The sequence below is a fragment of the Pseudonaja textilis genome, chromosome 3, assembly GCF_049901715.1.
Source record: "Pseudonaja textilis isolate UNSWEBS1 chromosome 3, rPseTex1.2, whole genome shotgun sequence".
NCBI classification, from domain to species: Eukaryota; Metazoa; Chordata; class Lepidosauria; order Squamata; family Elapidae; genus Pseudonaja; species Pseudonaja textilis.
In genome coordinates, this window is record NC_141992.1 from 129,767,078 (window position 1) to 129,791,995 (window position 24,918).

At 38.9% G+C, this 24,918-nt stretch overlaps 1 protein-coding gene across 1 annotated transcript in view; it reads left to right on the top strand.

Annotated features, from left to right (window-relative positions):
- PHLPP1 (PH domain and leucine rich repeat protein phosphatase 1) overlaps positions 1 to 24,918 on the top strand; it is a 165,702-nt gene that overhangs the window by 96,861 nt on the left and 43,923 nt on the right. Inside the window, exon 4 of the mRNA XM_087930763.1 lies at positions 12,159 to 12,325. Within this exon, the coding sequence (XP_087786889.1) occupies positions 12,159 to 12,325 (167 nt within the window). The remainder of the gene's footprint in view (positions 1 to 12,158; positions 12,326 to 24,918) is intronic.

Consider the following 24,918-nt stretch of genomic DNA (forward strand, 5'->3'; position numbering starts at 1 on the left):
AGCCTTTTGTTTAAAGAAAAAAGAAAAGCAACACATTTTTTGGTATTATGGAAATGCAAATGTTTGTAAGAAATGTAGCAGATGTTTAAATTGTAACTAAAAAGAGATGTTTATTTAAGAAAAAGGTGATATGGTAAATCGCTTCATCCCATAATAAAATTCTTGTTTTTGATTTGAAAACCTTTGAGAAAAGATTGGCCTGCTGTTAAGCATTGATTGTTCTAAAAATTTCTGAACTAGCTTTTGAAGTGTTTTGAATGGAATCTTTTATAAGAGCTTCATAGTTCTAGAAAATTACCTATGAGTTCATGGTGAAATGAAGGCAGAGATTGAGCTCCCATTGACAGTACATAACCAGGATATTATCTAAAGCTGTGTCCATCTCTTAGAAGGTTGATCTGTTAAACAGCTCTGAAGGCCTAATAATCCAGGTAACTGCTGATGAAGGGCCCTTGTAGTATCTCCTATATTACTCATCCTGTTTAGCAGAGAGCCTCCGTATATCATAAGTGTACACTAAGAACTAGGAATTCTCACCAGAATTTTTTTTTTGTATCTTTAAGTTGAGATATTTTAGTGGTGTATGTATGTCACTAACAAGGTATGGAAGTCAACAGGAAAGCTTCCTGATAGTGCATAATTTGTCCCTATATTTCTCTTCTTAAATTGAGATTTGTGAAGCAAACTAATGTTATTTGAGAAATTCAGAGGAGACAAAATCTCAGATATTTGTTTTTAGCCCTATTCTCTCAAAGCAACTTAAAAAAAAAACTTTATTGAGAATTTGTACTTTAATAAAAGAAAAATAAATATATAAAAGAAGGAAAGGAAAGGAAAAAATTGCAAGGAACAAAACCATCAAAAGTAAAAAAATATTAAGGAAGTGACCTTCATTTCAGCAGTTACAGTCCAAGCTGCTATCCCTCTTCTCTCTTAAACATAATCCCTTCATCCTCTCATTCAACACATTTTAGTTGTCCAGCCTAAAAGGAAACATTTTAGCTCTTTAGCATTCCACAAAGTTCCTTGTTTATTTGATCTTCCATTATGAGAATTTCAATATACCTTCATTCTATAGACATGTAATATTGTTGCCGGCTGATAGAATAGTATTTTCTTCTGTGAATTTTTTCTGTCATATACAAATACATTTTTTCTGGAGTGATTAAACAATTCTTCCTTGTATAACTTTCACTCCCTTTAATAATATATTTTTCTTTATTTCAAATTTGTGATCTATAAGAGGGGGGTGATAAAAGAGAATTTCTCCTTCACATAGCACTTTTAGTCTCTTTCAGCAGTCTATATTTCTATGATCACATTATCTTCTCAAAATGTTATGTTTACCTTTTTTTCCACTTATCTTTGTTTAACACAGTCATCCAATCAGCATTCTTAACAAATTTAAACTCTTAACATTGGGAGTGTATCACTTTCTTCATGCTGTGTTCTCATATAAGACTAACCGGGATATTTTCACACGGCTTGTTGAATAAGCCACATTATAGTCATAATGGTAAATAAAAAAAGTGGATTCATACATTTGCCTTTGCTTTATGTTGCTTGTGCTGCCTTGCAAATTAGGAAAGTTAAAATGACACTGAACTTTCATTTCTGCAAATGCACTGAACATATGAATGATTCTTCTTAACAGGAGAAAAAGAATTCACCTTCATGTTGAAAATATTAAGATATAATTTGAGGAGAGGCCACCAAAGGATAAAATGGTTCACAGTTGGGCATGGGTATGATGTAAAAATAATTATGCTAGATAAATAATTCATCTAGTTCTACTAGATGAATTCTAATAAAACAGAACAGGAAAGGAAAATAAACCAATTCCCTTGGAATAATTCTTATTGGAATTATGGCCTTCTAAGTTTAGGAGAATTTAAACTGTTAACATTTGATTAAAAAAAATCCTGCTGTTTACTAGACTAATGTAAATATTACCAGTAATTAAGCTTTACTTGGAGGAAAAAAACCCTATTTAATCTAATTTAACTTTCTTTGATTCTTTCTAATTAGACATTTAATTAGTTTGATTCTGCTAGCAAATCAGCTGCTTGTCAAGACATAAATTGATAGTGCTAAATATCAATATTTTTGGGTCACTTAAATTAGTCACTCATTTTCATTTACATAAGCAAGAACAGGTGGAGGAAACTAATATTTTTTTGTTCCCAGGGGAGTAATTCCCTAGCTATTGAGGCAAAAGAATCTTAGGATTTTTAAAAATATCATTTCATTATAATGCTTGCTTGTGAAAAACTTGGTGGTTATTGATATTGAGAATTTTGACAATGCAGGATAAAGCATATATCCCCGTCAATTTATAATGTCATGTTTCATTAGTTTTCATATGTGTAGCTTAATGTGACAATTTTGCAATTAAAATGTGCAATTTGTTCAAATTCTGCTAGCATCAAAAATCTGTGGTGGGCAATATTCCAAAATGTTAAATGTTGAATTTGGCCTAGAGGCAAGTTTTGTTTATTTATAAACCCGCAAGCCCAGTCTGGAAGTCATTGTACCTGATCATATATAACACTAAATCAGACTTTTACAACATATTACCTTTTTGATGTGTTGAGCTTCATGTCTTCCAGTCTCACAGTACTAACAGGGACTAATGGGAGTTGTAGGCAATTTACTAGAAAACTTAAGATTGGAAAAAGCATCTGGAAGCTCCAATTGGTTCAAAATGCAGTGGCCATTCCAATTTTGTGCAGACCTACATATGCATATGTGTTACCTCTCCTGCAGGAGCTGCATTGGTTGCCAATTTGATTCCGGGTGCAATTCAAAGTGGTGGTTGTCGCCTTTAAAGTCCTTCATTGCTTGAAGCTGGGTTATCTGAGGGAACCATCTCTTGCTGGCCACGTCCACCTGACACACGCAGAGAGAAGAGGCAAGGTATATTGCAGGTCCCATCCCTAGGAGGTACATCTGATGGGACGCAGAAAAAGTGCCTTCTCTGTGGTGGCTCCCTCCCTTTGGAACATTATACCTTCAGAAATTAGACCGCCCCCTCTCCCCTTGACACTCTTTCATAAGGCCCTGAAGACTTGGTTTTGCCAGTGGGCCTGGGGAACCCAGGTTGGGATGGAGCCCATCAAATGACTTTCTTGACTGTGTGTTGTTGCCAGGGATGGGTGGATAGGGCTATTTTTTTAAATTCTTTTTTATATATTGTGTTCTTGTTACCTGTAAGCCACCTAGAGCCACTATGAGTGAGTAGGCGGCCATTTAAATTCCTTAAATAAATAAATAGACTTGGAAAGGTTGGATTTGTGTGAAGTTCAATTCTTTGTTCTTGGGAAGAGTCATGAGAAAGAATAGGAAAATATTCACTGTGGCTTCGGTTAGCTACTTCTTGTTCACGCCTCAAAGCCTGACAAACTATACTTAATATTGATTATTTTTTAAACCAAGCCATGTATAACCTCACAGGATGGATGGTGAAGCTTACTTGTTGAAGCTGCCATAGTTAATGTGATTAGTTAGTGTTCAGTAGAGGATAGAATTTGGACATCATATTAAACAGGTTAATTAAAACTGGAAAGGAAATATCTCAGACAAATTAGAAGAAGGGAGTAATTATGTAATGCTTTCCTTATTCTTGAAAATATTAGTATACATAGAATAAAGCTCATACCATTGCACCCGAGCTCCACAAAGGCAGAATAAGATACAGTACTCGGCAACTTGATTGTCCTCTGTTACAATGCAAGACAGCATAAATTATGCAAAATTCCAAGTGTTGCCACTTGAACAATTGTTCACTTACTTGAAAAGGCTGAGATTTGATGGCCGTTCCCCATACACGTAACACATATTTACATGCATAGCCTGTTGCAGGCTGCCCATTGAGAATATAAGGTTGAAGAAGTATAGAATAGCAGGCATTGTAGAATACTTTTATGTCAGGCATTCAATACTGGGACGCTTCTTTGACAGCCATTTTTTTTTTAAAAAAAATCTCCTTTTCATATGCTACTAAGTGCCTCAAGAGTTCCTCTCTTATGCATGGTTTTAAGGGCAAAGTTGTATACGCAAGTAGAGGATTGTCTGGACCTTATGATCCTTTCTATGCCCTGGATTACTTGCAGTATCTTTTTTAAAATAAATTGTTCCATAATGGACCAGCTCAGATTTATCATGTGAGATTCCTGACCAGAGCTAGACCTAATTTCTCTGCTAGTATGTGTGTTTTGTTTTTTGTTTTTGTCCCTACTGTTATCCATATTTGCTCTCTGGGAATGTCCAAATGAGGATACGGTTAAAACTTTGTTTTGGGGGGTTTAAACCATAGTGGTTTAAAAAAGGGTTAATATTGGAAAATCGCACCCAGTAGTTCATACTAGCAAATGAGCATGTCTGAATTAATCTCATCTTTCAGCTGTATTTTAGATGTCACACTTGCATTGTATTCTTTCTTTTCCTAACTTCTTTTTATTGAAAAATAATGCTGATAATATAACTTACTTTGCTTCCCATGCACTTGCTTATTTGTTCTGTGAAGACAAAAGCGTGAAAGGAAAGTGTGAGAGAAGTTTGTGTTTTACCGTCAGCGTCACAGGTCTTGGTTAATACTATACTGCAGCTGTTACTTTTTCCAATTCTGGCACAGATGTTGTAGACTTTAAAATTGGGAAGCCCTCCATGAAATAATTAACATTTAGAACATGATCTGGCTATGTGTCTCTGATCTATATATATACCAGATCTATCTATCTATATTAAATTTGTGTATCTATCAATTCTACAAATAGGGAGCACATTAAACAAACGAGTGTGTGCATTTTAAAAGATTCATAAGGCAATTGTGGCTAGGGGAGCCTTTGCACACCTCGATCTTCTGCTCCAAGCCCAAATTAGAGAACGATGGCACATACTGAACATTAGACAAGTTATCAAGATCTCCCTGAGCAGAGGAATTCAGAGACTCAGCCTCCTGGTGAGAGGCTGAAACTGCCAAGCCTGAATACTAAGAGCCCTAGATAAGATACAACCTTTTATCAAAAGATAGTCCAGGTGCCTTCTGCATCCATGATCAGGAAAAGAGTAGCAAGAAGTCCATTGCCTTTTGGGGACAGGGGAAAAAGACCTAAAATTTAACTGGTAGGAGCTATTATACTGTATATAGCAGGTTGAATTTCTTGTTTCTGCAGCACAGCTTATCTGCTGTGCTACTAGCAGGTCTCCTGTTCTGCAGTTAAGCACATTTCTCTCAGGTCTTCCACTGCTAGCTCCTGGGGAGCTGTAAGAGGTCTTGAACAAAGTCTGCTACCATTTCTTGGGTGAAGAAGCTGTGATACCTAGTGCCTTTTCAAGGATTCCACTTTGACCACAAAGTTTCCTCAGTCAGTGGATACCAAGTTCTGCAATAAACTTTAACAATTCTGAAAATGTCTCTCTTTCAGGGAATAATGGTTCCATCCCTAGTAGTTGCTGGCCTTGATGCTGCTGGTACTGCTACTCCACCGTGTCTCCCCCAAAATAAGACCCTGACTTATATTTGTTTGTCACCAAAAAAGGCACCAGGTCTATTTTGGGGGGATGTCATCCACAGACTAACCTCACTTGTGCGTGTCAACCCTGGCCTCCTTTTCGTTGTCAGAGGCCTTCAGGAACTACTTCTTCTGTGGTTGGCAAGGCTTTCCTGAAGGCCTCTGCAACCGATAACAGAGCTCCGGATCGATCTGGAGCTTTGTTATCAGCTACAGAGACCTTCAGCCGACCTTGCCGGCTGCAGAAGAAATGGGCTGGCAAGGCAGGGGTCGGGATGTGCAAGGCCTGGCTATAACTGCCCAAAGGTTAGTAGGGCAGCTTCACTCCCACTCCCACCCCCACCCTAGCTTAATTTTTACTCATGCACTCTGGAGTGGATGGGATCTTAATTGGGGCTTATATTTGGGGGTAGGGCTTATATTGGATACATATGTAAAAATCACACTAGGACTTACTTTCAGAGTAGGTCATATTTTCAGGGAAATGGGGTACTATATAAAATAATGTACCCCTTCCCCAAGACATTTGCAGGGCTCCTATATAGTCCTCCGTGTCCTGCTTTATAAAACACTAATAGATTAACTCTTATCTCAACTAAATCATCTTTCTACAAGAAGGTAGTAGATTAAAAAAAAGGTCCACAACAAGGATATGGTTCCCCAGAGATAGGACCCTACTGCCCCATCTCAAAATGGTAGATCTGATTTGTCTCAGGATGGGACAAATGAAAAAGCACATCGGCTAGAATATTCATCTGGTTTAAAAGACTTCTTTTGTTTTCTGGCCTTTTTTTGTTAACTTTGTTGTTTCTGAATCGCACTTCTTTGCTGTTCTAATTGGGGCAGCAATCATGCAATATACACAAAGGGTTCAAAGAGATTTTTTGTGTGTGATACGGGATTTCTTTATGCATTAGAGGCAATGCCATTATAAAATGTAAAGTACCAGTTTTGCTTTCATGCTTCGCTTGAACCTAAGTTACATGTTGTTTTCCTGTCAGTGATCTTTTTTTTTTGCCACTTTAAACATCACTTGAAAGGTGTCACTGTGTAAGTTGCAATTAAGGATGAGTTGAGATCCTGGATGTCTATCAGATTTATGTCTCTCTAAACTGAGAATCCTATTGCCAAGTTCAAATTCAGTATATATTTCTCTGAGAATAAACTATACATTTTGTCTGCTCATGTGGGATTTTACTTTTGATTCTTAAACTGGTGACATCTAAACTAAGAAATAGTGGATTAGTGATGGAGTGAATCCCGACCAAACCCTAGCAACAGAGTCCCTGGAGAGAAAGTGATGGGATTTGCAATTCAACAATATTTGGAAGGCTTCAAATTCCATACCTAGTTAAAGGCAAATTAAAATATTCTGCTCTGAAAACCGGTTCATAACGCAGCTGCTTCAGGCATCAAAGGAAAACTGATTTTTAAAGAATTGGGGCAGCTTTCTATAAATCTAGTGTAGGAAGGAGATAATAGGGGAAGAGACTGAACCATCCCGAATCCCACAGATATCCATTTCTTTATTTTATTTTATTTTATTTTACTTTATTTTATCTTGTTCTCCACAATATAGGAAGGCATACAAGGCTGTTGAGACCATGAAGAAGTTGTAGAAAAGTCCATTTCTATCGCTGACCTTTAATTTCTAACACTATCTCTAGATTATGCCTTTCTAGTGTTAGAGGCTTGAAGGCCACTATTGCTGGTGTTTCGTGACCCTGCTTCAAAATAAGCAAACCAAAACAGTTTTAACTGGCCCTGAGTTATTAAGTTCTGCAAAGGAATGAATTCTTGTTTGTTCTCCCTGGGCTTGAGAAGCAATTAGCGTTTCAGCTCCTCTCTTTTTCTTTCTGTCCCATTTAGATGCTCTGCTTGATTGCATCCTCATTTGAGGTTTCAGAAAGCCACGGCGATAAAAATGTCAAGTTAACACAGTGTGGCTTTGTTTTGTTATGGAACTGAATAATTGAAAACTTTCAAACTTTTGAGGAACACTGACGCATACAATGGCGATTCCTTTTCGCTCACCTGGTTAGGGTTAATCACAGGACTAAACATTGAACTTACTCAAAATAGGATTTTTTTTGGGGGGGGGAGTTGTGTAGAATATATAGGTAGTCCTTGACTTACAACAGTTCATTTAGTGACCATTCAAGGTTACAATGGCACTGAAACAAGTGACTTATGACCATTTTCACATTTACGACCTTTGTAGCTGCCTCACGATCATGTGATCAAAATTCAGACACTTGGCAATTGGTTCATACTTACGACCGTTCCCGTGTCCCAAGGTCATGTGATCCTTCTTCAGGACCTTCTGACCTGAAAAGTCAATGGGGAAGCCAGATTCACTTAACATTCGTGTTATTAACTTACAAACTGCAGTGATCCACTTAACAAATGTGGCAAGAACAAAACTCATTTAACTTAAATTTTGGGCTTGATTGTCCTTGTAAGTCGAGGACTACCTGTATAGGTAAAGGTAAAGGTTCCCCTCGCACATACATGCTAGTCATTTCCGGCTCTAGGGGCTGGTGCTCATCTTCATTACAAAGCCAAAGAGCCAGCACTGTCCAAAGACGTCTCCGTGGTCATGTGGCCGGCATGACTAAACGCTGAAGACTCACGGAACGCTGTTACCTTCCCACCAAAGTGATCCCTATTTTTCTACCTTCATTTTTTTACATGCTTTCAAACGGCTAGGTTGGCAGAACCTGGGACAAGTAGAATAGAATAGAACAGAATTCTTTATTGGCCAAGTGTGATTGGACACACAAGGAATTTGTACCAAGACAACAGGAGTTTACTCCATTACGCGGCGCTAGGGATTCAAACCCCCGAACTGCCAACCTTTTTGATCGACAAGGTCAGCATCTTAGCCACAGAGCCACTGCGTCCCTACTACCTGTATACCAGAATGCAATCCTCCATTGGACTTATATCAGTCCAAGGTTTCTAGATACATTAGCTTCGGTGAGAAAACAATTTCCTCCAAATGTTGTGAACTTCCATTCCTTTCTCAGCCAATACAGGTAGTCCTCAACTTGCGACCACAATTGAGCCCAGAATTTCTGCTGCTGAGTGAGACATTTGGTAAGACATTTGCCTCTTTGTATGACCTTTCTTGCCAGAGCTGTTAAGCGAATCACTGCAGTTATTAAGTTTATAACACGACTGTTAAGTGAATGTGACTTCCCCATATCAGAAAGTCACAAAAGGGGATCGATCATATGACCCAAGACATTGCAACCATCATAAATATGAGTCAGTTGCCAAGGGCCTGGACTTTGAACACATGACCATGGGGATGCTGCAGCGGTCATAAGTGTGAAAAATGGTCATAAATCATAAACCAAATTCACAGGTAGTCCTCAGATAGCTGTAATTGGGACCAGGAACTTTGTCACTATGCAGTGAGATTGTAAAATAAAAATCATATGACTGTGCCAACTTACAACAGCAATTAAGTGCAACGTCATGCGACAGCTGATGGCTTCCCCATTGACCTTACTTCTCAGAAGCCGGCAATAAAGGTCACAAATAATGAGCACATGACTATGGCTCATTGTAATCATTGTAACTGTGCAGTGGTTGCTAAACATCCCAATCATGATCTCTGATGGCTGCAGCTTTGAGGACCATCTATAAGTCTCACTCAGCACCATTGTGACTTTGAGCAGTTGGGGAGTGTTGCTAAGTAAGGGCAACCTGTATTTCCATTGGGTTATTAGAGGGGCCTTGTGGCTTGGCTTTGATTGGCTAATCTAATTTGCTAATCTATCATCCAGGTGAATGCTAGGAGTAAGCTTTTAAAACTGCATTCTTTAAACAGATACTGTATTGAAGTTATATTTTTCAGTTTAGTAAGATTGATCACAATGCATTGATTACTGTTATTAATAATTTAGTAGTAGTGGTAATACTAGTAAAGTTTGAGCTAGAAAATACATTGTACTGTACAGAACTTGTGCTGCAAGCAACAAATCAAGCTAAATACCCATAGGGTTACATCCAATTCAAAAGGTATTGTGAGTCACTACAACTTGTCCTGAGGTTAGAAATTCTTCCTTAATTTTATGGTATTAAAGATCATTCTTAGATTGTTGCTGAAGGCATATATCCTTGATTGTTGCCTTTGGAGAAAAAAGGGAGTCTCTTTGGCATATTAAAGGCTAACACACTGACTGCAGCCTGATGTTTATGTCTAATATAAACTACATTATTGGGTTTAAGAAAGATTTTCTTTAATTTTTAGCATATTTTTTTGAGTGTGTGCACGTGCTCCCATACAGATATATACATATAGCCCATTAGTTGACAGAATGATAAATACTGAGGGTAAAGGATAATACAAAAAACAACGCTATCATAACATTTTGTTAATTAATGTTAGATAGTTTGTAAACATATAAAGCCCCATTGGTTTGTTTTAGATACCCAGGAGACCTCAAATTTTATAAGTTATTCTCACCCTCACCCCACCATTTTCACATGCAGCTGAAAAGTTTATTTACTCAAGGAAGGATGGATGGATGGAAGGAAAGAAAGGGAAGGGAAGGGAAGAAGAGAGAGAGAGAAAGACAGAGAGAGAGAAAGAAAGAAAGAAAGAAAGAAAGAAAGAAAGAAAGAAAGAAAGAAAGAAAGAAAGGGTATGAATATAATATCAATCCCTTTGGTCCTCCAAGCCATATTGTATGACCTTTCCAGTTTTTTTTCTCCTTTATTGGTTCTAGTGTGAACACATCTTAGTGAATATTATCATGTTGCAGCTAAAACATACTTGCCGTTGATTAATTATATGCCACTAAATCATTTTCAACTCCTAGCAACCGTTTTGAGCATTTACAAAATTCCCCCCAGCCATTTGGATAGCTTTCAGTGATTATCGTGTGCCCTCTGTAATAAATTGTTATTTATATTCAGCTTTTAGTTAAGTAATAGAGGATTGTACCAAGTAACAAAGTTGGAGACCATAATAAATCAGATTGATTATGTTCCCTTGGTGCACCCCATGAAAGCGTCTGTTCCACTTATAACTGGTATTTGCTGTAGAGAAATATCCAGTCCCCAGGGAATGGTGCTGAATCTTTTCTCTCTCTCTCTTTTAGTTTACCTTTTATTACCCTCTCATTAATGGAGTTGGAAATAAATTAATGAAACTCCCAGTAAGATAGTTAATCATCTTCTCCATGTTTTAATGTATTTCATGTGCTTCGGTAAATCATACCTGAGCTGTCTTTTTGTAGTGTTTGTTTTGCTCTTTCACTGCTGTCTAACCCTCTTTGTCTTTGGAGTCACTTTGGATAGCAAGATAAGCAGTATATAAATTTAATAATAATAATAATAATAATAATAATAATAATAATAATAATAATAATAATGATGATGATGATGATGATGATGATGATGATGATGTAAATCAATCAATCAAATAAAATCTTTCCCCATTCTTTTAGATTGTATTAGTAGTTAGAGGAGAGAACCCAGAGAAGTAGTACAGGTAATTCTCAACTTAAAACCATTTATTTAGTGTGTTCAAAATTACAACACACTGAAAAAAATGATTTACGACCATTTTTCACAAATATGATGCAGCATCCCCATGATCATGCCATCAAAATTTACATGCTTGGCAAATGGCATGTATTTATGATGGTTGCAATATTCCGGGATCATGTGATCATTGTTTGTAACTTTCTGACAAGCAACCTCAATGCCGAAGCCAGATTCATTTAACAATCATGTCACTAACGGAACACCTGCATTGGTTCACTTACCAGCTCAGTCAAGAAAAGTCATAAAATGTGGCAAAATTCACTTAACAAATGTCTTGCTTAGCAATGGAAATTTTGGGCTCAATTGCATTCATAAGTCAAGGACTAGCTGTATTGGAAACAATGCCAGGCATATATTTTCTCATTACTTTGAGAAATCCAATGGTAGTTGAAGAACTCTTTCAACTCAATGGATGGGATTGTAGTTGTACAGGATACATCTATATTTTTTGCTTCTTTTTCTTTGATCAAAGAAAAAAAATATGCAGAACAGAGATAGCATATGGAACTCTAACAAAGGACATTTTGGATTTCTTCGCAATTTCATCCATCAGTCTGCTTTGATTTGGATAATAAAACAAGGATTGTAGTGTTTCGCTTGTGATTTCACTAGCTGATATACAGTGATCTAAGTACATAATACCTTATTCATGGGTTTTTTCTAATAAAAAAATACACACAAACAAGATAAAGGAAAGAAGGACTCATAGATAAATCAAGCCTGACGTGTGATGTCACAACACATATGCAAAAGGGATGGAGCTTGCAGTGCAACAATAAGACACGACTTCCATAATTTTAATCTCCTTTAGCTTCTCACATGCAGACACCTCTAGCTGATAAACATGTACAGGCCATTCAGGAGGACACACCTATAGAGAAGCTTACAAGTAACTGTGAAATAAATATGAGGCTTTATTGAAAGATTAATATTTAAGGAGACACTCTCCTTCCCTGTTGTTTTCTGAAAATAGCCTTGCATACACTTAGTTTTTATAGCTGAACCAATTTGATAAGCAGAAAAGAATCCTTACCTAACCAATAATCACTTTTAACTTTTTGGTTTCCCTTTTTTTTTTTTTAGATTGCATCCCAGCGAATAAGCTCAGTGGATCTCTCATGCTGCAGCCTCGAGGATATGCCTGCCAATCTTTTTTATAGCCAGGACCTCACTCATCTCAATTTGAAGCAAAATTTCCTAAGGCTGAACCCTAGCTCATCAGTGGTCAGAGGACTTGATGACCTGCAAAGGTAAAGCAGCTTTTTACTCTATTTCGTTTCCCTTGGGGGAAAAATAATTGCAGTTGCTTTAAATTATCTTTAAAACAGCCCTTAAAAGTTTCTAGCTGTATTAAGTATCTCTGTTTCACCTGAACCTTAAGTGCGTGTGCCCAGAGTGATTTTCAAGAGCCCAACCCATTTTACATAACTTGATGGTATCGTGGGAACTGACTGTTGCAACAATATTTTACAGTGGGTGAATTGGTGGGAAGAACACATTGTTAAAAATGAGTAGAGGCTAAAGAGAAAACCACAACGATCCATTGACCATGTTCAACCGAATTATACTTGCAAAACAAAATGACAAATGGCCCACAGATTTTGCCACTCCGCTTGTCTGCATATGCTTTTATTGCTCATTTGTATTGTGTTGATTTCTTGCAAAAGATAGATAACCAACTCTTTTTCCATTTGGAATCTTTACTTTCTTTTAGGGTCTCTGTTAAAGACTTTTAAGCTATTCAAATGGTTGCTTGCAAGCCTGAATGCTAGTTGGGATCTTGATTGAAGTAGTATGCCTGCCTCTACTTTACACAGTCTGTGTAGTGTCTATTCCTTCTTTACTGTATCCAAATAGCTGCCTCTAAAAACTATTTGCATTTTTTGTGATGCAGTTTGAAAAGAGTTTACTATAGAGGAGAACGTTAGTTGGATTTAATTATCTTTCTGATCACTTCAAGTGGATTTGCCAGGAAAGTACACTTCAGACTAGAAAGAAGGATTAAAGCTTCTTCCTGTCCCAGGGAAGAAAAAACTTCCTTTCAGTTCCATGTACTGATTTTGGTTGACCGCACTTCAACTTTGTTACTGAATAATTCATTATAGCCACAGGACTCTCTAGTGGCAAGAAGATGCATAAAATGTAGGAATAAATATAATAGTTAACAAACATAGTAAAGCAGTTAGTGGTTTGTGCCTTGTCATTTAAATTGTCTCTGAGTTTGTTTCCAACTTGAGTAGGGTGAGATTGTTACAACCAGGTTTCAGTGACCAGGACCGTTCTTTATAAATATGCCAGCTACACAACAGGAAAAGGGATACAGGTGGCCCTCAACTTACAAGCAGTTGGTTAATGACCCTTTGAAGTTATGGCTGACTCAAGAAAAGTTACAACCTGTTCTCAAAATTATGACTTGACATATCCCCCTTGCGGTCACTTGATTGCATTCTGTCTTGGAAACTAGTTCAGTTTACAACTGATTGCAACCTCCCATGATCACATGATTGCGTTTTGCAATATTTCTTGCCATTTTCCAGGGAAAAAACCCATTGAATAAGATAGATTCAGAGTAATGACCATGCGATTCACTTAAACCGTTGTACCCCCCCCCCCCCAAAAAAAAACCCATGGTAAAATTGAGTCAGGTCATGTGGTGATTCAACTTATGACTGCAACAACTTATGACTAAAATTCCAGTCTCAATTGTAGTCATAAGCCGAGGCCTTATCAGTGTACCATGGAAGTACTGTATTCTTAGGGAAGGTCAGTGTAGTAGTTCAAATACCATACAGTATAATCTAAAGCTGTAAATATAGACACAAAGCCATCTGGTTGCTTCATATGGCTAGACGTACAGAAAGGCATTCTGTAATCCATCTACTAATGTATCCCTAACTATCCTGTTCTGCAGGAAAAAAATAGACAGCCTTTCTTCTCTTTAGAGTTCTTTTGAGGTATATCCTGGGAGCCCTGCAGTTATGTCAAGTTATGTCAAACATCTGTTAATGGAGGCTGACATTAATTTAGGAGCACCAAGCATGGTATAGAGGACATTTCCGCAGAACATCTGCAGTGGTCTCAATTCTGCACCTGCGATATTGAGTTTATATTCTGGCCTTTCTGGAGATCTTGAGTCAAAACATTGCTTTATATCTCAGCCTGTGCTCTTTAGTCCTAATAGAAAATAAGGATAAAAAAGAGATCCCTGGTCCCTCTGTAAAGAAGAAAGTACGTGTAAATCATGTGCTTCTTTACTAAGTGAATACTTTAGTAAAGTTTCTATGAAAGTCATAAAAATTTGCATTGTTGAATTTTTTGGATGGCTTTGATACATACATAATCACAAATTGGCCAAATTACCTTCCTGTAGCTTGTTCTAATTTTTATGTTGATATTTGGCCTGTGACTTTACAGCAAACAAATATAAATAAATGCTCTAATATTGCTATAAAGGAGGCTTGTTTGAAAAACATTTTGTCCAGTCAGTACTTTATTAATAATGTCATCCTGCACAGGACAGCTGTACCCTGGTCTAGATGCAGGATAAAGAATCCTTGCCTTCAAAAGATTTAAATAGGATATATAATTCTTTATAATATTATATATATAATACCTAGGAAAACATCTCTCTCTCTCCCTCCCTCCCTCTCTCTTGCCTTCAAAAGATTTAAATAGGATATATAATTCTTTATAATATTATATATGAAATATCTATGAAAGCATCCCCCTCCCTCCCTCCTCCCTCTCTCTCTCTCTCTCCTGCCTTACTGCATTGCCCATTTTGTGGTGGCTTAATAGAGCTTTTATCAGCCAATTGTGCCAGCAAGTCAGCTGGGAAGAGTAACATCCTTTCTGTTAGCTTCTTCTACAGGATCTTTTACTCAATTGCTATTGCTGTAAAGGTGCGTAACACTGGCATTGTTAACTGAAACAACATATATGCTGTCTGAACATGGAATAGTTTGTTTAGCCTATTATATAGCTTAGATAATTATTATTTGGTTGTTCCTCCTCTTTTATTTTTTCCTCCAAGCAAACTACATATTGGGCAATTGGTCTCTAAATAAACAACTCAATTAGCTTCCTAAATAGCTTATTTTCTAAGAAGGACTTCGTTGTGTAGTTGGCTCTTGATTTACTTTTCAATGATCAGCCACAGTCCCTCTTATGCCACCATCAAGTTTAAGTTTTCAGTCTGCAAATTACAAATAGTTTTTAGAACTGCCTGTCTGATTTCTTGTGCTACTACTACATGGAACTACTTCAGCACTCTATTCTAGTTCAGTTAGGTCTATAGGTGCTTCTTCTCCTTCTGTTGGATATTGGGATTATAGCTGCTACCAACTTGGATGTAGTAATTGTTTCAATTATCTTTGGGTGGAAGGTAGCATTTCGTCTCTTAGAATAATTGATGGCCTGAGCTTCGCTGAGCTCCTTCCAGTATTTTATTTATTATATGTGTGTAAAAGTCTAGAAAACTACTTGGAGCTTCACTTTTGAGCCTGGAGTAGAGATATTTTCTCAGAATGTTTGATTCCTTACTGAAAGAAGTTTAATACAAGTTTAAGGAGTTATAATATTCACTTTTTTGGAATAAACAACAGAAGGGTGATGAGAATGTTGATTTTGGAAAGTTACAAACAGATTAAAGCTGGATTTGAAATAAGATTTTGAAACTGATTATCAGAATACTTCCTGTGAAAAATGTTAATGCTTTGAATATTTAATAAGAATATGTAAAATGGAATTTTGAAATTTGGAGATTTGAAGGAATTATTTATTATTTATTTATGTATGTATTGTATTTTGTGTATGTGAGAACTTGACAGAAGAGAACTGCACATATACACACAATCCATGTAATTATATACAAAACTTTTATGAGGGTATGGCAGTGGCCTCATAACTGGACCTCCAATTCAGCTATCGAGGCAATTGCCTTTGGCATTGCTTCATGTAGATCTTCTAGGAACCAGAGAATACAAGTCGTGGACAATCTTGCACAATATGTTTAGTACTTTGCGTTTTCAGCACCACAATTGCAGCAAAGAGAATCTTTCCATTTCCACTGATATAGGACTGAGACACTTCTTCCAGTATCACACCTAATTCTGTTCAATTTTGTCCAAACAGAGCAAGGTGGGTTGGTTAAAATCAGGTGGTTTGACAGAAGAATTACTAATGGTCAGGCTACAAGAAGGTACCTTGGACCATTCCTCTCTCCAGGCATTCTCAGGGTTAAATTGAGTATATGCTCAGTGAATAGCTGTTCTCCCATGAGCTGTTCAGAGCATCCAGTAGTGGGAGGTGCTTCAGTCTCTGCATGTCTAGTCTGAGCTTAATTTGTGGAACGCTCCTCCTCCTCCACTGGACACCTCCCCAGCGTTCCCCAGTTTTTGCTCAGCCTCGTTGTGGATAGGCAGTGCTTTTTGTTCTTCCTTGGCCGAAACAGGAGTATTACTCAGCAAGTTTGGATATAGTCCAGTTTTGCCTCCAAATCACTTTACGATCTCCCGACGTTAGCTCTCTCCATCTGGTCGTTGGAGATCATTTGCATTTTCGGGCAGCGCTGTTTCGCGCCCGTAGCGGCAGGCGGCTTGGGCATTGCTCTGAGCCTCCCCCCATCTGCTTGTTCTACCCCCTGCCATTGTGATTCCGCATTGCCTTTTCTATAGCGGCTATAGCGGCGTGAGCGTTTTCGCTCCCATCCGAGTCATATCGTTGAATTTTCCCCTCAGAACGCCATCTTGGTGTGGAAAGCAGTAAGAATTCTTTCCACCCCTTCCCCCGTCGTTCCTTTTAGCCACAAGGAGAAGCCGTAGGTGGCATTTCCCCACGCGGCAGGAGTTTGTTGCTGGGAAGCGTGCGCATGCCAAAAATAACAGCCATTGTTTTTGCCTTTACTTAAAAAAAAAAAAACTGCGTGGCCACGCTATTTGTAACTCGAGCTGTGTGAGGTAGTTTTCCTTCCCGATCAGAGGTTTTCCTTCTGATAACCTAAGGAATTATTACACCTCATTTTCTTATTAGATTTGAGGCCATCCGTGTATTATTGTTGGCTTAACCCTCACAGCCTTACCCAGCGGCAAAACAGCGAGCACCCAGGCCCATGTCCACCTGTGCAGGGAAGCTGTTGAAGGCCTCTCTTTATTATCTTGGCCTTTCAGGCGTTCTTAATTTGGCTGTTTGGATATTCACTCTATCAAGCTGTTTCTCTATTAATTTATATCTATCTATCTATCTATCTATCTATCTATCTATCTATCTATCTATCTATCTATCTATCTATATTGGTGACTTTCATTCAGTCTAATAATAATAATAATATTCAGTATTAATATCTTAATAAGGAAAGATATTATTACTGTGATATGACTCATATATACATATATCTTAATTGAAAAAAACAAAACAAAACAAAACAAGGGGATAAGATATTATCAGGGCAACCGGTCCCTTCTTGGATCAGGCCCCTGGGCGTGCCAACTGCCTCAACAGTAACGCTTTGAATAACAAGCATACTGCATCTCTTTCAATTCAAAATGGCAGGCGGTAGTAGCTCTCAGACCTCAACATCAAGGGCCAAAGCTAAATCTCAGCACAAATCCAAGCAGCCAACAGGCACCATAAAGCATTAGAAAAGCAAATAGATAGGTGTGCAAGGGAGGCACACAGGGCCTCACAGGACCTTCTGCCCCCCAGTCCAGTATCGTCTACCTCTTCCCATCCTCCTCCTCCCCTAGATGTCTCCCTCTCATCCAGACACAGCTTGGTTTCCCAGAGTCAACAGGCCCAGTTACCTGGAACACAGACCACGCGAAGGGCTCCTGAAGCTATATTCACTCCGATGGCTGCCGGTCTTCGACAGGACGACATTCTTCCAGAGGAAGTTCAAGAGAGAATGAAGGCATGGATGGAGCTGGCAATCCGCCAGGGAATTGTAGCAGGTCTTCAACCTGCAGTTCTGACCAGGGAACACCCGGTAACCACTGACTATGATTCTCAATCTCTAAGGTTGTTGACTAGATCGGAGCAACACTATACCCAGATACAGTTTCAGGGGGACATGCCCCTCCAGGGGCCGCAGGAGGAGGAGGAGGCAGAAGAAGTGGATCACATTGATCAAATGGAACAGATTGGGTCAGGATCAATACAAGACAGTGACCCGGCCCTGTCAGAAGCAGACCCCCTAGAAAGTGGGATGTCTGAGGATGAGGGCCTTGTTCCTGATCAACTGGTATTTTCAGGCTTATTCTGCCCACAACTATTCAGATCACTTTTGTTTAAGGCAAAAAACATTGCACGCCTGAACAAGTCGGCCCCTTCTACCACTCCAACTCCTTCAGAAGTGGGACCAGAAGATCTAATTTTCAACCAACTGGTAGTCGAGGCAGATGTGATTCCAGTTCCTTACATGTTTTCAGACCTGGTACAGAAACAGTGGGCGTCTGCAGCGGTGTACCCTGCCCCCACGGGATATGACAGGAAATATTTTAATTTGGCCCCTGATTTCTCAAAATTGTTGAATACTCCCATGGTAGACGAATCTATAATGGGATTAGCGTCCTCGTCCTCCATTCCCAGTGAAGCGCTGGAGGCATTAAAGCCAGAGGAAAAACGAGCCGAGCTTGCCCTACGCAGGGCCCATCAGTCTGACACATGGGCCATCAGAGCGGCCATGGCCGCTTCCTTCTTTACCTGTGCTTCTCTTAGGTGGCTCCATCTCTTACGGGAGCATATCCCTAATTCCAACATTAGAGTGCACCAAGATATTGCAAAACTTATAGCAGCCGCTGAATTCTCAGCTGATGCAACTTATCATGCAGTCAAGTTTTCAGCCAGGGCCATTACCTCATATGTCACAGCACGACACTTACTATGGTTAAAACATTGGCAAGCGGACATTAAGCACAAATGCAAGCTGGCTTCATCTCCTATTGTGGGAGACAGACTCTTTGGCCCTGCCCTCAACCTGCTGCTAATTGAAACCCGAAACAAAAAGAAAATTCTACCTTTCCTTTTTCGGAAGTCAGATTCTAGAAACCCTCAGTCCTTTCGGAGGGGATCCTTTCAACCCTTTTATCAGGGATTCTTCTCACCCAGATACCAGAGACCCTCATCTTTCAGACCAGGGCAACAGCCAGAGAGGTCCGATTTCGGGGATAGGAACAGAAGGGGTGGCCAATCTAAGAGATCCTTTTGAGGAGCGGGAAATAGGTCTTTCTGGCATCCGAGATAACTCCCCGGACCCGGCTCCCATTGGAGGACGCCTTAAATTATTCGTGGACAATGGGACTCCTCAACGTCTGATTCCTGGGTCAGAGACACGATCAAATTTAGTCTTGTGCTGGAGTTTCAATCCACTCCCCCAGACTTTTTCATGTCATGCCCTGTTTCCAGAGATCCGGTTAAACGTAATCTTATGGAAACAGCTATCCATCATCTACTGGACATATGAGCCATCCAACCAGTAACTACCAATCAACGGGGGCGAGGTTTCTATTCACATCTTTTTGTTGTTCCCAAAAGTTTGGGGGGGTGGAGAGCAATATTGGATCTGAAATGTCTTAACCATTTCTTAGTATATCTCAAGTTTAAAATGCACACCCTGCAATCTATCTTACTTTGCATCAGAAAGGGGGATGTCCTTACGTCCAAAGATCTGACGGAGGTGTACTACATATTGCTATTCGGCCTTCCCACTATAAATTTCTGAGATTCTGTTATAATAACCACCATTTCGAATATGTAGCCCTTCCTTTCGGACTAGCTTCTGCCCCCAGGACCTTCACAAAGATACTCGCAGCGCTAGCTGCTCATCTCCGTGATATCCCCATACGACTCCAGTGTTATCTTGATGACATCTTGATTTTGTCATCTTCTGATCATCAAGCAGTCAGAGATACTCAGAACGCATTACAATCCCTACAACAACATAGGTTCTTAATAAATTGGAAAAAGAGATCATTTAACACCATCAACTCGGTTAACCCATCTGAGGACAGTCATAGATATGGTGGAAGGCAAAGTTTACCTGTCAGCAGATAGACTAAATAGCATTCAGCAATTAGTTAAGGAGATCAAGGGTCTAAAGAGGGTGTCCCTAGCGGAACTATCAATATTGTTAGGCAAGATGATCTCATGTATATCTACCATCCCTTGGGCCCCGGCTCCACACTAGATCCTTCCAGTGGTTCCTGCTCCCGTACCAGCACTCTGGCCGAAGCAACTCCAAATACAAGGTCAAGGTACCATCAAAGGTCCTCATATCTCTCCACTGGTGGACCAGACCAGTCATCAACAGAGGCTGCCTCTTCAAAGAGCCACACAGACTTACCATGACCACAGATGCCAGCCTGTTTGGATGGGGAGCGCACGTTCAATCGCTCACAACCCAAGGCCGCTGGTCCGCCATAGAACAGTCGTGCAGCATAAACTGGCTGGAGCTTTGAGCAGTACACCTGGCTCTCTGCAGCTTCCTTCCACACGTACGCAATCAGCGCATACTAATATTGACCGATAACATAACAGCCAAAGCTCACATAAACAAACAGAGGGGCACACAGTTGAAATCTCATGCGGGAAGCGGAGCACTTGTGTCGTTGGGCAAGAGCAACCTACTTTCCATCAGAGCAGAGCACATTTCAGGCCTCTCAAATACACAGGCAGACTGGCTAAGCAGGGCCACGATTGATCAATCAGAGTGGCGCCTCCATCCGACCCTGTTTCAAGAGGTGGTCAGGACATTTGTCTGGCAGAATTGGAGATCGATCTTTTGGGTGTGGACATTTTTAAGCCACACACTGGCAGAATATTCAGTTCTGGAATAAACCAAAGCCAAGACTTGTTTGTAGGGTGTATGGACAAGTAAGGTTTCAATACCTCTAGACGTTTTAGCCAGTCTGTTCAGTAAAGTGTTGCAACTTTTCAATTTTACAGCTGTTTTTATCAGGTGTTGTCAGAAGGTTAGTGATCTGTCCAGTGTTACCCCGAGGTACTTCGGAGAGTTATTACATTTGTAAAATACTGTTTTCTAACTTTGTGGAAGGCTGGTAATTTTGTGTAACTATTGCTGGCTTGGAATATGGCTACTTTTGTTTTTGTTAGGTTTGGTTGGAGGAGCCATTTTTTTTAAAGAAATGAAATATTACAATTAAAGTAGAACAACATTTAGATTTGACTTACTAATAAGAATGGAGCAAAATAATTTAACATTGGACATATTGAAGGATATTTGTGAACAATGAACCCAGAAGTTAATTTTTTTTTAAATGTGTCATGTGGGCCATTATAGACACCGTGTTTGGAAGATGATATGGAAGAGGAGCAGGCTTTTCTGGATAGGACTGAAACTGATTTGAAAATGACAGATTATGGAAATAATGTGGAAGGAGATGCTAGATATACTGGATATACAAATGAAATCGGCTGATGTCTTAACCAACTAAAAGAGTGACCTGGAATAATTTTCTTATATGGGATTTACAAAAGAGACCTGTTAAGGTTTTTGAAAAATTTTGGAGAAAGTGACGGAGAAAAAAATAAGAAGAAATCAAGTTGTAGGATACCATTGGACAGGAGTAAGAATTTAAGTTCATTAAAAGTAAAAAGAAGAAATATTTTAGGATTTTTGATCAAAATTAAAATGGATACGTTATCTCTGGTAACCTTTAATAGACTCTTGCTGTCAGGACTGAGTTTTACAAATTTATTTATAGGTAAGAAATGAGATAAGAGAAGAAAAGATATTTGTTGTATTTTAAGAGTAGGTGATAAATATTGTCTTTACAGGTAGTCCTCAACTTACAACCACAACTGAGCCCAAAATTTCTGTTGCTAGATGAGACATTCGTTGAGTGAATTTTGCCCCATTTAAGACCTTTCTTACCACAGTAGTTAAGTGAATCATTTCAGTTGTTAAATTAGTAATACGGTTCTTAAGGTGATCACATGACCCCTGGACACTGCAACAGTCATAAATGTGAATCAGTTGTCAAACGTCAAAACAGAGAGGAAGGGGTCAAGCTATTTTCTAAAGCAACCGAAGGCCAGCCAAGGAATAATGGATGGAAACTGAACAAGGAGAGATTTAACCTGGAAATAAGGAGAAACTTTCTGACAATGAGAACAACCAACCAATGGAACAGCTTCCCTTCGGAAGTTGTGGGAGCGCCATCAGTTGAGACTTTCAAGAAGAGATTGGACTGCCATCTGTCAGAAATGGTGTAGGGTCTCCTGCTTGGGCGGGGGGTTGGACTAGATGACCTACAAGGTCCCTTCCAACTCTGATTGTCTGTTTATCTGTCTGAATTTTAATCACATGACCATGGGGATGTTGCAAAGGTTGTAAATATGAAAAGTGATCATGTCACATTTTCAGTGCCATCGTAACTTTGAACAGTTGCTAAATGAACTGTTGTAAGTCGAGGACTACCTATATCCGTTGTGAAGGGGGAAGTCACTTTTTATCTTTCTTGCACTTTCTATTTTGTCTTTCTGTTTTTTTCTATTTATTTGTATTGATTCTTTTATTTTTAAATGTAAGGTTCAAAAATTATTATTTAACAAAGTAATTAATTCTTCCTTGGACAGAGGGTTGGATTAAATGTATTTCCCAACTCCTGCATTCTGTGACTATATCGAGCGTTAAAAGATATCAACCACAAAGCTGTCCTTTGTGCGTGTGAATGCATGCATGTTTCCCATGCTCATAGCGGTGATGTATATGCTTTGTGAAAGGAACAATGACTGCAGCTTTCTAATGAAAAAGCTTCATGCCCGAAATGTGTTAACTACCATAGCTTTCCCGATTTAGAGTTGCCAGTTTGGACTAAAGATACTGAAAATTGTGCTACATTAAAACACTTCTTTTGAATTGCTACAACACAGTAGGAAGGTGTGCTCTCAGAGAGGTAGGGAGCTTTTGTACTGTGTGCACATAAAAGGACAACTTATTCTTCTCCATTGAGGGAACATACTTACTAGTACACAATAAAGTAGAGGGCAGCTGATTGGCGGCTTGGCTTTAGACCTAAGCTCAGTAGTGCAGCTTGGCTGGATCTCGTCACAAATCGTTGTTCTGTAAATGTCTTGTTTTTAGAGATTGTGTATGTCTGGTCAAGGGAATCTTTTTGCAGCTGAATAATAAAATAATCCCTGTTGTGCTGTTTCATTTTACTTACATAAATACAATGCCTCCTGTATCCAACCACTCTCCTTTCTTATTGTAAGACTGTTCTTGTCATAAGTACAAAGGTTCTGTTGTCTCGAGAGAAAACACTTGCACTTTGGATGGACTCCTGCTTTCATCTCTCATCTGTGGTGATTTGTCTGCTTCAAAAAGAAAGCAATTAGGCTTTTGTTGTTGCAGTATATTATATTCCTTGAGCTTTATCTTTTAGTAACCCTAACCCTGATGCGATAAGGAAAATAACATGTTAAAGTGAAGCATTACAATCAACTCTATCCCAACGTGTTTGTCTGTCTTGAAATTTCAGTGTAAAAGAGAGTAGCTTTCTCATAGGCTTGAGGATGCACACACACAAAAATACACACACAAAACACTTGGGCAAAACTTCTAATTTATATGGATCTTAATCTGCACGGGATGGACTGAATATTTTGGTCAAAATGCCTTTAATGCATTAAAAGGAAAACAACAAAGGCCTTATAATCCAAAATTTTATTATTCCGCATTGGTCAACTACACTTAAAGGGGAAACTTGTAAGCATAGTGCAATAACGCTTTCTCACTTGTATCTCCAGTAAACATTATACATTAGAGATTCTAATAAGCTATGACAGTTTTCCTCGTGACCCCCATTTGCTTTTTTGCAATCTGTTTTATTGCTTTTTTGCAATCTGTTTTATTGGATGTTATTATTTTAAACTAGGAATATTTCAGAACTGAACTCTTATAAAAATATTATCATTTGTTGTAGATCTTCCGTGTGTCAATGTCATTTAATGACCTTTAAGTTCTGTATTATGTGAGGGGTGGAAAACTAATCTCGATGTTTACCTTTTCAACATTCTAATCCCTAGTTTGATGACACAAATCACTGTTTTCAGTCAATTCAGTAAATCTCACATCTTTCACTATAGGTGCAGGATTATCTTTAATTGCTTCTTCTCTGGTTGTTTTCATGACAGCTGCTTAAGAATAGTCTTTTAAGATGTCAGAAAATATCACATCTTACCCGTGACTCAAATATCTCTTTATCAATGTACTGCAGTCTTCCCCAATCTACCCGGTTTCTCCAACAATATGGCCTCCCCCAATAGGAAGTCCCAGCATGTTTTATAGGCATGAAATGAAATTAAGCCCCTCCCCCCAAATTAAGGCCTATATTAAAACATGCGAAATGGGGGGGGATGGTGGGGGGGCTTGCCGTTAGGAAGTACTTTTGTTGCACACCCGGATATGGTGCTGCCTGCGTTGACCCCAATATGAAGTGCCCCACCAATGCTGAGGTCAACATCCAAGCCATCGCTGCCCGCCCGCCTGAAGATGCAAGGGGGGGAGAATTAAGTCACCCCCGAAAAGACAGCCTAGCCATTTTTTCGGGGCTCAAAAAAAAATAAGACCCGGCCTTATTATATGAGAAACTCGGTAGTATCAGGTTAAAACAAGATATATTGCCCAAAATGGTTGGAAATTCTAGTATTTCTAGTCCCAACAAAGCACTAGAATAGGATAAACTAGTCTTTGTCAATTTTATTCAAAGTATTCATGTTACTCCACTACTCAAATCCATTCATTCTCCAATTTAGCAACTTCCTAAGCAATATAAGCAAGGATGACACACAAATTTGTGCATTGCTCCATAGTTTTAAAGGGGCC